Consider the following 13,032-nt stretch of genomic DNA (forward strand, 5'->3'; position numbering starts at 1 on the left):
TATATATATATATATATATATATATATATATATATATATATATATATATATATATATATATATATATAATTGTATTTTTTTAGGTGGTGTTATTTGAAAACTAAACACCGCAGAGGAGGGAACCTGGTTCTCCTCTGTGCTGACATGTTGAAGGTGACTTTCAGGCGTTGGTTTCTGAGGTCAGATGGAACCAGAAACATTCTGGATCAAAACATTCTGCTTTGATCAACCCTAAAATAAAATCAAACGTCATATACGATTCTCAAAAAATAAAATATAAAATAATTCAGTCACATACATTGAACCAGTTTATGTGAACCAATTTATGTCCAAAGTCATCACATACTATACCTGAGTAGTAAATAGCTTCAAACCGTTTTCTTCTCAATAACTTTATATTCTATACATTTAGAATCTCAATCTGACCAACTTCTGGCTCCACCCACTTTGTCTGTCCCACCAATTACATGAAACCACAGAAGAAACAACTCCTCAGACTATAAATACTTCCACAAGCAGCAAACTCAGAGTTCGGACGCCTGATTCTCAGCTTTTGATTGGTGTTTTTTTTGGACATGGAGCGTCGTCAGAGCCTGGAGGAGCAGCTCAGGTGTCCCATCTGTCTGGACATCTTCAGCGAGCCGCTGATGTTACAGTGTGGACATTCCTACTGCAAGTATGATGGGCGGCTCTGACCCACCTGTCCCTTCTTCTTCTGTCCTGATCTCACCTGCCCTTTTACCTGCGCAGGTGTTGCGTCCGCTCCATGACGATGGACCTGCTCGGCCAGATGCAGTGCCCCGTGTGTCGCTGTGCCGTGGACGGAGACAGCCCTCCTCCCAACGTCAGTTTGGCTCGAATCATTGATGCTCTGCAGGTAACATCACCTGAGGAGTGGCGTGGAGCTCAAATGGTCAGGCCGTCAGAATTTGTGTCAACAAATTCACCGTTTTTCCCCTCGCCCTGACAGGATGTGAGTATTTCAGGGGGCGCTCAGCCGGAATCGTGTCCTCAGCACCACAACCCACTCAGCCTCTACTGCGAGGACGAACGGACGGTGATCTGCGGCCTCTGTGGAAGCATCGGCGCTCACCGTGGGCACAAAATCACACCTGTGAGCTCCGTCTACAGCCATATGAAGGTAGGAAACCAAACCCCCCCCCTTAAACCTACTGGCAGACTGTGAAATTTCCACTTCAAGCAGTTTAAAGCTATTGTTGACTTACTGTAGATAAGGAACCATTATCTTCAACTATGTCACCAAACCATGAGATTAACGGCAGGAGTTTAACGTTTCACACGACCCAAAAATCACCTCTGGGAGTTCAGTGGAGCATAAATAAGGTCACATGATATCATCAGATCGTCAATAGAATGTAATAGAGATCACACACACACACACACACACACACACACACACACACACACACACACACACACACACACACACACACACACACACACACACACATCCCACTCCCAGTGTAAATCTGTGTAACCAGTTTCGTCAATAAAACACAATGTATTTTGGTCTAACTCCTTCTGAAACTGAAAGTGTTCAAATGCGACTGAAAACGACCGATGCTAACATGCTAACAGGTTTCCGTCTTCGTCCGCGTGGCGTGTGTCCGTGTCTGTCTTTCTCTCAGGAGGACATTTCCTGTCTGATGACCGAGTTCCAGCATCAGAAGCGGAAGCTGGAGGATCAGATTTGTAAGATGGCGAACAACAAGTCCAGGATCACTGTGGGTGGCGCCATCATCGACCATCATCATCATCAGGCGTGTGGAAACCATGACGACCTGGTTCTGTGGTCTGTGTCCCACCAGAACGAGTCTGACGTGCTGAAGTGGGTGGTGAGGAAGGAGTTCGGCGAGCTGCGCCGCTGTTTGGAGGTGGAGGAGGCGGGGTTCATGCAGCAGGTGGAGACGTCCGCCGCGGCGCTCATCACGTCGCTGCAGAACCAGACGGAGCAGCTAAACCAGAAGCTGAACCGGCTACAGGAGGCCCACAACACCCTGCAGGACCTGAGCAACGAGGGGCACCTGGGCTTCATCATGGTACCCCCCAAACCCCCAACGACACACCCGACGATCTCTGACGTGAACCCGCGTCAACTTTTGGACCCACTGATGATGGTTTGTCTCTTTGTGTTTGCAGAAGTATGGATCCATCGCGCCAAGGTCAAAGGTCTTCAACATGTCAGTCCATATCTTTAAGAATTAAACATTCAACAATAAAAACACCCCCAACTCTCTGCCCCCCACCCCAGGTTCAGGGAAATTCAGGATGTCCAGCAGAGGCAGGAGACAAACTTCAGCTCTCTGATGTTTAAGCCGGGGTTCAAACACAACGACATTAAACTGACCGTGTGGAAAAGACTCCACCGAAAAGTCCTTCCAGGTAATGGCTGACCCCGCCTCCCCCACCTGTTGTTGCGTCATTTTTACCTCCTCCCCCTCGATGGCGAGGTCTAGTTATCCCTCGCTTATTTGCACTTCAAGATGCCTGGCTTCACTACATCGCGGATTTTTTGTATATAGTCACGTGACACCGTACTCGCATGCTATTGGCTGACGGCAACTGGAAGTGGGCTGCGCTCTGAGATTCACGGAACATAGCGTACTTCTGTGTATTAAAGAAACACTTAAAAGTGTTTTAAACAGCCTATCAGAGCATGGGAAAAGGTAATACAGATATAAAGTGGTTTAATATCAGTATGGGGGGGGTTCATAAACGTTTAAATTACTGTAAATAATAAATGGATAGCGATCTCAATCGCGGATTCCTCAGTCGCGTGTGGTTCCTGGTACACATTGACCGTAAAGACCGAGGGCGCACCGTGTTCCCTTCTTCCTTCAGCTCCGGAGCCGTTGAAGCTGGACCCCCAGACGGCACACCCGATGCTGGTGCTCCGTCACGAGGACACGGCGGTGGCCTGCGAGGCGCCGCTGCGCCGACTGCCTGACAACCCGGAGAGGTTCAGCTACAGCTACTGCGTTCTGGCTAACAGAGGCTTCTCCTCCGGCAAACACTACTGGGAGGTAAACGCCACAGTTCAGGAGGATGACCCTGAAAACATCACGCCTGTGCTTGCATGTCCTGATCCAAACCCCTGCTTCACGGGGGGGTTCCTACCTTACAGGTGGAGGTGGGCGACAAACCCAAATGGCGTCTCGGGCTGATCAAGGGAACGACCAATCGTAAGAGCAAGCTGGTGAAGACTCCGGAGAGCGGAGTGTGGTTGATCGGCCTGAAGGACGGGGTTTACGAAGCCTTCGCCTCCCCCAGGGTGGTCCTCCCACTGCTGACTCGCCCTCGCCGGGTCGGCCTGTTTCTCGACTACGAGGGCAGAGGGCTGACCTTCTATAACATCGACAGTCCTGACGAGCTGGGCTTCATCTACAGCTTCAGGCTGGAGGTCCAGGGGAAAGTCTACCCTTTGCTGGATGTGTGCTGGCACGACCGAGGAGACAACAAAGAGCCGTTGGTCCTCCCCCAGCCTCACAGGGAGCACCTCATGCCCTTCAAGCCTTAAGTCAGGGCAAAAAAAACTCATTCAGGAAAAAAATGGTGCTTCACCACGCTTCTGACAAACAGGACCGGACGCTACAGACTCAGAAGAGTTCTTTATTCACTTATTGGAATATCAATCACTTCAAGTCACATATAGTGATATTAGGTTCTGTGGATCAATCACTGGATTGGTGTAAGGGCTGCTAGAGATTAACGACTCACTAACGTGAACACAGAGTGAGCTTCAGTGAAATGAAATGTCTGTGTGCTGTTGTCATGCTATGATAAAACACACAAGAAGCGTTAAATGAACACTGAGCGTCACAAATTGAAGCTGATTTCAGATATTATTCAGTTACCAAACCTTGTTGGTGACATGCTGTTTAAAATTGGCCGGCCTCTCATGACTCTCCTGGAAGTTGATGTTGTCATCTCCAAAGTTGATGATGTCTTCCAAGGCGTTCAGGATCAGAGAGTCAACCTTCTCGTCTAGGGAGGTTTCTAAACTGTAGTTCTTCACCGGGAAGATGCAGTTCATTGGAATTCCTGTATGTCTACTGAACATCTTCATCGACAAACAATCACAACATCACAGCTCAGAACAGTCAAGGACTTTCTGATACACAAATCAACCTGTGGACAAGCAATGTGTCTGCCAGGACAGTAGGTGGCGACGTAACGATTCAAAATGAGCATAAACAAAGATGGATAGTCTGACATCTCTGTTGTCGTTCTGTCCTGTGGTTGAAAGTTTAACGTTTGAATATTCACCGCCTTAAAATGTCAAAGTCACCTCAGAGGAAAACGTTGTACAGTCTGAATGAGAAATACAAAAATTAATCTGTCAAAACTATTCAACAGGACTTCAAATCACATATATTCACATTTTGAAATAATATTGAGACTTTACGATGAAAGTTGTTGGGATTCATGCAAACTGCTATGACTGAATTGTGTAAATCATGTCCTTTTGATGACTTTGATATGGAAAAAGTGCCACTAAAGTGAGGTTCCACTGGAATAGTTTTAGGCAAAACAACTCCTGCCAGCTGCAGGATAAGGATGAAGCTAAGATGTACTTTTGTCAAAGAAGTATGGGAATTGGTAAAACACACCTCCTCCTGATGTATAAAAGAAGACATTATATTCCTATTCTTTGCACTTACTGACACACTTGCTTGATGCCGTGATCACCGTGTAACTGTCTGAAAGCTTTCATAATAAATTTAGACTTTTTTTCCCTTTGACTGGTGTTTCCTTCCTCGATCAACGAACACGCAAAGAGCTCTGCCAAGCTGCACCTCTTCAGTTGGTGACCCCGACATGATCTGACGTGATCGAGAGCGGGAGGATTTGGAACTGGAGTGACGACATCTGTTGGTATCTGAACTCCAACGGTACCAAAACCTGAAAAGGTAAGAGGGATTTCCTCTATATTTGGAGTTTGGAACTACTGGTGTTGTCATCTCCTAAATTTACACATCCAGTACGAGGAAGAGTATCGGCCTGTGATCGATACTATAGTTGTATACGGCATTTCTGCTAGCAGATCAAGACAAACTGCATTGAGTATATCGTGAAGTGTGAATTGTGTCATCGTTGTGAGAATGGATGGGGAGTTTGACAGAGTAAAGGAGTGGTTTGACTGGGACAAAGATGTTGAGGAGTTGGGAGATAGTGGTCCGACGCTCAGTGAAGTTGCAACGAAACCTCGAGTGAACAGGGACTGCAGGATCCTTTGATTCAAGTGCAAATTGGTGGAACACAATTTTCATTTATGGTGGACACAGGAGCACGATACTCCACGATCAACACCCTCCCACCTGGCGCACAGCTATCTCCAACCACCATCGCACTAACTGGTTTCGCAGGAATATCACAGCCCCTGCATTTTACTGAAGTCTTGATGACAACAATGATGCAGCAGTCTCTACGTCATCGATTCATTTTTGCCCCAGAATGTCCAATGAATCTACTGGGAAGAGACTCGGTATTAAACTGAGTCCCCTCATCAAATGTTCTCCGGATGGACTTCACCTCCTCTTTCCAAATGGGATCTCTTACTTCTGCTCTGGAACTCTGGCTCCCACGCAATGTCCCGTGTGGACTACATCTTGTGACTCTTCTGATTAGCCTCACTCTCCTAAAGCTGACATTTACTGGGCAGAGATTGATCCGGACAATAGAGGATGGACAGAGGCATTTCAGTTGTTCCAGTCGTGGCTTCCTTGGTTCAGGCACTTGGGTTCTTAAGACCTGCCTGTCGACCCATTCCACTACACATTGTACTATAACAAGAATGACGACCTGTGCTACAGCACTAGATTTGATTAAATTCTTGATTCACAATGGCAGCTCCAGTTAGGAAATCTCTTTGTTGGTCCTCCAGGGGCGGCTTTCTCAGTAAACCTTAAAGAATTCCAGATGAGGTGGTTTATGATGTGTCATTAATTGTCAGAAACAGTTTTAGCCGCTGCACCTGATGTAACCATGATGGTGTCTGCCACCCATACAGCAAAGACCGAGGACCATTTGTGAGAGCTTGTCATGATGCATCAGATTGGACGCACACACAGATCTCTGGTTTAAGATTCTCACCGTCTCTCAAGTCCTACTGCATTAGCTCAACACAGATCCTACATATTGTGTAAATAATATATGTATAAATTATTAACATTATATATATATATATATATTTAAAAACATATTTATATATATTTAAAATATACATATATGTGTGTGTGCGTGGTTGTATGTCTGTGTGTGTGGCTCCGCGGTGCACTGGCGTCGTGCCCGGAGTGTCCCCCGCCTCACGCCATATGCCAGCTGGCTCCAGCTCCCCGTGACCCGCTGCGGCGGATTCAGCGGCAGGAAATGAATGAATGAATATTCGTTTGTTTTTGTTTGTTTGTTTTTTAACAATTCTGACGTCACTCCGTGTCTTCGTTGTCCAGGAAAACCCTGGTTCTTTCCGGGTCACGTGACTATACACTCTCGTACTCCTTCCGGTCACCAGGCACTGTTTCCTGTATCTTATTGTGAAGGAGACACACCGGAAGTCCCTCTAATCCAGCTCGTTCGCGTTGAGACATGGACGAGTTCCCGGCTGAGGAGGACGTGAGTTTAGCTCCATGAACTGATTTATTTCATCTCAGACGGAAACCGTCTGGTTTATTAGTGTGTGTGTGTGTGTGTGTGTGTGTGTGTGTGTGTGTGTGTGTGTGTGTGTGTGTGTGTGTGTGTGTGTGTGTGTGTGTGTGTGTGTGTGTGTGTGTGTGTGTGTGTGTGTGTGTGTGTGTGTGTGCGCGGCTAGCTGAAGCTAACGGGGTGTTTGTGTCACTCAGACCGCGTTCGACACGGAGGAGGTGGGCAGGATCATCAAAGAGGTGAGACCCGAGCCTCACTTCATCCTGTCGGGTCACCGGTTAGCGGTCCGATGCTAACAGCGGCTAGCAGCTGTCTGTTTACACTGGTTGCTATGGAAACTGGAATGGCTGCCAGGCGGCGACGACTTTGGATACGGTAAAAGAGTCAGTGACGGTCTGCTGGGGGCTGTAACCAGTAAGACCAGTGATCAAGACTAGTACGATCAATAAGACTAGTGAGACCAGTAATCAAGACTAGTAAGATCAATAAGACTAGTGAGACCAGTAATCAAGACTAGTACGATCAATAAGACTAGTGAGACCAGTAATCAAGACTAGTACGATCAATAAGACCAGTGAGACCAGTAATCAAGACTAGTAAGATCAATAAGACTAGTGAGACCAGTAATCAAGACTAGTACGATCAATAAGACTAGTGAGACCAGTAATCAAGACTAGTACGATCAATAAGACTAGTGAGACCAGTAAGAAAGACCAGTACGACCTGTAAGAGCAGTAATAACGACTACTATGACCAGTTAGACCAGTAGTAAAGACCAGTAACCAGTCTTGGACAGACAACAAACTCTACAGGATATCCTGTCAGCTGTAAACAAAGGTGCGACGTTCCTCGGTAACCAATCAAACGTTGGCTCCGTGCCGATTGGTTCTCTGTCTGGCAGGCGGTGGAGGGGGCCATCGGAGGCCACGCCTACCAGCACAGCCGCGTCCCCCAGTGGAGCGCCAGCACGGTGGAGCAGTGCCTCAGCCAGCTCGCCAAACTGAGGAAGCCCTTCAAATACATCGGTATCCCAGCAGCCTCTTCTGTGGCGTCACGGCAACAGTCACGTGACCCCGGTGCTGATGTGTGTGTTTGTGTGTCGCCATAGTAACCTGTATCATCATGCAGAAGAACGGGGCCGGTCTGCAAACAGCCAGCACGTGTTTCTGGGACAACGCCACCGACGGTGAGTGTCGCATGAAAACACACACACACACACACACACACGCTGGTCCGTGATGACGCCGTGGCTGATGGAGTGTACCGCCCACAGGAAGCTGCACGGTGCGATGGGAGAACAAGTCCATGTACTGCATCATCAGCGTGTTCGGACTGGCTATTTGACCCACACGCAGACGATCTTCTACCGTCTGTGATTAAACGGAACAAACCAACGGACACGTTTGTGGGGGGGTTGTGCTTTATTTACACCACATGGCAGGATGCTACATGTACAGCGATCGTCTCTTTAAGCACAATGAAGTCCAGGCGCTCCCCACCGTCGGCACCGCCGGAGGACAAGGCACCGAGTGTTTCCGGCAAACGCGAGTCGACTTTAAAAAACACGGACGTGAAGCAAAAAAAACACGCGTGACCCGTGATGTGATGTGAAATGTTGGGTTGAAATAAATATCCCTTCAACAAGTGCAATGGTAAAGACTCTCTCCGGTAAAAGCTCAGTGGTACCATCTCCAGTTCATTTACAGTACATTCGTTTTTCTTTTTAAAAATTATTTACACAAAAAGTCCACCAGGTGGCGCCACCGATGCAGGTACTTCCTCTTGGCGCGTTCCCGTGGCGGTTTTCCCGTCAGTCGCTGTCGCTCTCGTCGCGGTAGCGGGAGGTGGCTTTGATGGCGCGTCCGTTCTGCAGAGGCGTGTCGTCGTAGTCGCTGCTTCACAAACAGGAAGTAGACGTCAGCGGGGGTCGGTGGGGGAGGGGCGATAGGCGAGCGAGACTCACCCGTAGATGACTTCGTCGTCAGAGTCGTTCAGCATGGAGAAAGCGGGGTTGTCCTTGAGCTGGGAGTCTGGATTGGGGGGGGGGAGGCGGTCAGGCGTCTTCTGGGTTAATGTTCGGCGTCGTCGACGGCGATACTCACCGTACAGCGCGTTCCTGGAGGGGGAGTAGACGAACGCCAGCGTGTACAGGTAGAAGTTGAGGAGGCCATAGAAGGACAGGAACTCAGCTGGTACGTCTGGAGTTAAGGAACCAACATCCCATCATCCCACCAGCGCAACGGGAGCCGATTGGTCCGTCGTCCGGTTGTTGTGGGTTTGGAGCAAACGGACTACTGGTAAACCTGGTGTCACGTTCTCGATTGTATGTCAGTGTTTTATAAAATAAAACAAGTTTATGACATTTTAGGTGACAGAAACTAGAATCATCAAATCACTACTAAACCATTAAAACACATAATATCATGTTATTAGCCCGTAGCAACCCCCGCGACCCACGATAAAGACGAAGCAGCTGAAGACGAGACAAAGACGTTTTTTCTGTAGTATATTAAAAAATAAAATTTAATTGTCAGCTTAAAATAGATTGGTATTAACAAAATATTATTAAAATACATTCATTAATGGTTCAGTACAGAAAAAGGAATAGTTATCTACAGTTTAGCGTCTCCTGGAAGCAGCTAACGACGTTAGCTGAGGTTTACCTGCAACGCACATGTTAATGTTGACGTCATGTGACACCAAGTGCAGAAATCCTGTGTGTCTCTGAGCGTTAAAGGATATAGTTCTGGTAATGAGTGGAAAGTTCAGCCACGAAGTTCTCCTGGAGCGCCTTGGAGCCGAACCTCAGGTAGAGAATGACCATACTGATCACCAGGACCACGAACGTCAGCGCCGTCAGGAACCTGAGCCGCAGATCTGGTAAGGGGAAAAAAAAACGTCACAGGAAGAGGAAATGACCCCCCCCCCCCGACCCGGACGCACCTGAGTAAGGCATGTTCTTGAGTTCAGAACACGCTCGGACCACCAGGAAGATCAGGTAGAAGACGTAGACGCCGACCACCACTAGGAAGAACACCTTCACGCCCTGCAGGCACCACGCACGGAGCGGCGTCGTAATCAGCCGTGATATTAAATCAGTATTAATAATCAATAATCAATCATTTTATAACTATTATTATTATTATATGAATGAGGGAACAATAGAAAAGAAACTCCGACTCTGTTTCACCTGGAAGTTGGTGATGTCCACTTTGTACTGATAGGTGGGGTCCTGGAGCTCGTTCACCCTGCAGGTTCAGAAGAAGAGCTCTTTAAATGGGGGGGGGGGCACCAGTCTATAACTACAAAAATGCAGATTTAGTCAAATGATTTTCATGCTTCTGAGAATAGTGGAAGAAAAAAAACAGATTCAGATCCACAACGAGGGAAAATCGTGTCTCAGTGGACGACTCATTAACTCCTAAAGAATCTGGACTGGGGGGATGGGGGGGGGGTGCCACAGCGGCTCCGCCCATCTCGCTTACGTTTGCCATATTCCCAGCGTGACCGCCGAAACCCAGAGGAGACCCACGATGATCATCTTCGGCAGGTAGAACGTCAGACACTTCCTCTCGCCCTGAGGAAACAATGGAACACAACGTGAGGTGGGGGTGGGATGAACAGCTGAGGGGAGGGGAGGGGCGTTAAGGCGGTGGCGGCTGGGCGGCGGCCGACCCACCTGGACCCTGATGCCGTGGTAAACGCAGAGCCAGAACAGCAGCAGGGCGCACAGGAACAGAGCCTGGAAGAAGGCGTCCAGCGTCCCCGGGAACCAGCTGTTCACCAGGAACGACAGCGGGAAGAACGGGTCTGAGCGGGAAAACCACAGAACAGGACGCCTGAGTGTCGCTGACGCCACAACCTGGAGGTCTGATCCCGCCGACGCCGACGCCACACCTACCGTTGTAGAGGAGCAGCAGCGGGAGCAGGACGGACATCCACTTCTGCTCGATGCCCCAGTCCCTCATGGAGAACTTCCTGAGCGAGTGAGCGAACAAACACTGGAACACACAGGAAGAGCAGAAACGCGTCAGTCCGGCGCCTCGGGGGGTCACTCAGGCCCTGGTGTGGCCCCTCCCCCCTTACCGTCACGATGAAGGTCAGCACCACGAAGACGAACCGGAACCAGATCTCCACTTGTGAGAAAGAGGAGTTGTACATTTTCCACTGGGAAGGAAATGTGGAGAAATAAACACGAGTCACAACGAGGACAACACATCACAAACAACACAAACGTTGGTTTCAGGAAGTGAAACTGACCACAAACTTGACTTTGATGTCGTAGGTGATGTTCTCCAGGCCTCTGAAGCGGACGATCACCTGGTACTGGGCGTAGTTCAGGTAGCCCAGGTGGAGCACGATGATGTCATCACATTTCTGTGAGGAAGGGGCGAGAAGCGTTACTCTCAGCCGTAAAACGAGCGAACGGCTCCCCGGTCAACGTCGACTTACGGCGCCGCAGTGCAGAATCCGTGACTTCTGGTGCGCCTTGGCGACCTGCATCACCCCCTTCAGCTCCACGTCGATCTCCAGCGGCTGCTTGAAGTCTCCCACTGACACACAGCAGCACAATCAGACGCGCGTCTAGCATCACAACAGCCATTTAACGGCGTGAACCGCCGCCGCCGCTTACTGTTGCTGTGTTCGGCCTGGATCACACAGGTGAGCCAGAGCTGCTGGTTGTAGGTGGTGAGGGGGGGGGACACCAGGCTGAAGGGTCCGGTCTGGAAACACACGAGAACGGGGAACGAATCGATGAACACGACCAACATCCAAGGAGCAGAAATCAGCCATAACCCTGGTCTTTTACCTTCACCGTGAAGTTCTTGAGCAGCATCTGTTCGCCATCGGTCTCCTGCTCAGAAATTATCTTTGGACCTGAAGACATTGAAAAAAACAAGACTAAAAATGAAGAATAAGTCGCTGACTCCGTCCTACTTCCGGTAGGTCAGCGCAGACACATCGAACCGACCTGAAATCCCGATGAAGACCGTGAGGGCGAAGCAGACCAGGAAGAAGACGAACACCAAGACGAAGTGTCTTTTGGAGAGGCTGTAGAGCCGCATGGGGGCCAGTCTGCCGAGAGGAGACACGGATGAACGAGCGGACACAAACGCACCAGGAGAGTGGGGTGGGTTAGTTTAGGAGTCGGGTTCGCCCGGAGGCTCGGAGTCACGTATGTCAACACTAGCTGCTAGCTGACGTTCTAGCTGGGTTAGCGGTAACAGATGCTAGTTTAAAGACGCGTCCCGACACATTTAAACACCACCAAGTGTCTCCGATGCGTTCGCTGACCACTTCCGGAACTTACGGCTCCATTTGGTTTTGGTTCGAGTCTCAGGGGAAGACGAGAAACGACAGTTTAGTTAGCGCTGGTTCCACATCCGCGTTTCAACGTCAGTCCGGAGTGCTACGTCACCCAATGGGATACACCGTGGTCACGTGACGCCAGCGACGAATCCGCAGGCCGCTTTGGGGCCTGTCCCGCCCACTTCTCCTTCCGGTTCGGTTGGGATATGATGGGTGGTGATTGGCCAGCATTACGACCGGAGTATCAGCGTTAGCCAATCAGAGAGCGAGGTGGGCGGGCGCTAAGGGGAGAGTAATTTAAATAACACTAAAGCAACAATAAACAGATCTTATTGAAATTAAACGTCTTTTCTGTTTCACGTTCTAATTTTTTGCACATATACATATATAAAATATTAACAAATATAGACTTTTTGGAAATTTGCTTGTGAATAATTGAGGGTTTTTTTTACCTCCGTCATGAAGGTTTTAAAATAAATCTGTATAAATTAATTAGTAGAAACTGATAATAAAAACACATATCAGGCATAAATTGCGTTATTTATCTACATAATATTTGAAATAATCTATCTCTAATCTGGTGTCGGATGATTAATCCAGCATCGAACGGAGAAAACAGGCCCACCTGTAAAAGCGATCGTCCCGGTAGGGCGTCAGGTCCTCCTTCAGCTCGCTGTAGGCCTCCTGGACCCGCCTGCAGAAGGACTTGAGCTCGCTGACCAGCGGGTTCTCCAGGTAGTCCGTGTCCATCGTCACCCGGAGCCGCCTCGCGCCTCAAAATGGCGACACGCCCTTAACGGAGCACAACAACAACAACAACAACAACAACAACAACAGCCCGGTGTCGGCTGTCACGTCAGGCCGCTTCGCCAAACCCGCAACCGGAGCTGTTTTGTTTGTGCCGAGTGTGACAAACAGAACCTCCGTGATGCTAACGACGACAGGGCGGAAGCGCATCGTGGAGGAGGGTCACGTGACCCGATCAGCACCACGGACAGAGAAAACCCGCGAGCTTCCGGAGAGGGGGGGGGAGGGACCAATAGACCGCCATTGCTGTAA

The 13,032-nt window shown here is 49.0% G+C and overlaps 3 protein-coding genes across 6 annotated transcripts; 2 read left to right on the forward strand and 1 right to left on the reverse strand.

The window, feature by feature from the left end:
* Window positions 1-392: 392 nt before the first annotated feature.
* Window positions 393-3,857, forward strand: LOC137613171 (E3 ubiquitin-protein ligase TRIM50-like). 2 transcript variants are annotated; one of them, XM_068342137.1, is made up of 9 exons: window positions 395-676; window positions 751-877; window positions 971-1,141; window positions 1,650-1,745; window positions 1,830-2,060; window positions 2,161-2,183; window positions 2,273-2,403; window positions 2,863-3,044; window positions 3,146-3,857. In XM_068342137.1, the coding sequence occupies exons 1-9, from the start codon at window positions 576-578 to the stop codon at window positions 3,536-3,538; spliced, it is 1,455 nt and encodes a 484-aa protein (XP_068198238.1). In that variant the 5' UTR covers window positions 395-575; the 3' UTR covers window positions 3,539-3,857. The 2 variants fall into 2 exon arrangements, with proteins under 2 accessions (XP_068198237.1, XP_068198238.1); XM_068342136.1 differs by having other exon boundaries at window positions 393-676; window positions 1,650-2,060.
* Window positions 3,858-6,539: 2,682 nt separating this feature from the next.
* dynlt1b (dynein light chain Tctex-type 1b) lies at window positions 6,540-8,061 on the forward strand. Its single transcript, XM_068342138.1, has 5 exons — window positions 6,540-6,633; window positions 6,861-6,902; window positions 7,565-7,688; window positions 7,772-7,849; window positions 7,937-8,061. Exons 1-5 carry the CDS (start codon window positions 6,607-6,609, stop codon window positions 8,005-8,007), a joined length of 342 nt encoding a protein of 113 aa, XP_068198239.1. The 5' UTR covers window positions 6,540-6,606; the 3' UTR covers window positions 8,008-8,061.
* Window positions 8,062-8,414: 353 nt separating this feature from the next.
* Window positions 8,415-12,973, reverse strand: tmem181 (transmembrane protein 181). 3 transcript variants are annotated; one of them, XM_068342135.1, is made up of 17 exons: window positions 12,599-12,971; window positions 11,975-12,254; window positions 11,636-11,739; window positions 11,474-11,541; window positions 11,297-11,387; window positions 11,116-11,216; window positions 10,924-11,040; window positions 10,750-10,830; window positions 10,565-10,664; window positions 10,343-10,473; window positions 10,149-10,240; window positions 9,854-9,911; window positions 9,607-9,709; window positions 9,406-9,540; window positions 8,766-8,855; window positions 8,627-8,693; window positions 8,418-8,558 (listed from the first exon to the last, which is right to left on the reverse strand). In XM_068342135.1, exons 2-17 carry the CDS (start codon window positions 11,980-11,982, stop codon window positions 8,474-8,476), a joined length of 1,431 nt encoding a protein of 476 aa, XP_068198236.1. In that variant the 5' UTR covers window positions 11,983-12,254; window positions 12,599-12,971; the 3' UTR covers window positions 8,418-8,473. The 3 variants fall into 3 exon arrangements, with proteins under 3 accessions (XP_068198235.1, XP_068198236.1, XP_068198234.1); XM_068342134.1 differs by lacking the exon at window positions 11,975-12,254 and having other exon boundaries at window positions 8,415-8,555; window positions 12,599-12,972; XM_068342133.1 differs by lacking the exon at window positions 11,975-12,254 and having other exon boundaries at window positions 12,599-12,973.
* Between the last annotated feature and the right edge of the window lie 59 nt (window positions 12,974-13,032).

The sequence above is a fragment of the Antennarius striatus genome, chromosome 19 (assembly GCF_040054535.1).
Source record: "Antennarius striatus isolate MH-2024 chromosome 19, ASM4005453v1, whole genome shotgun sequence".
NCBI classification, from domain to species: Eukaryota; Metazoa; Chordata; class Actinopteri; order Lophiiformes; family Antennariidae; genus Antennarius; species Antennarius striatus.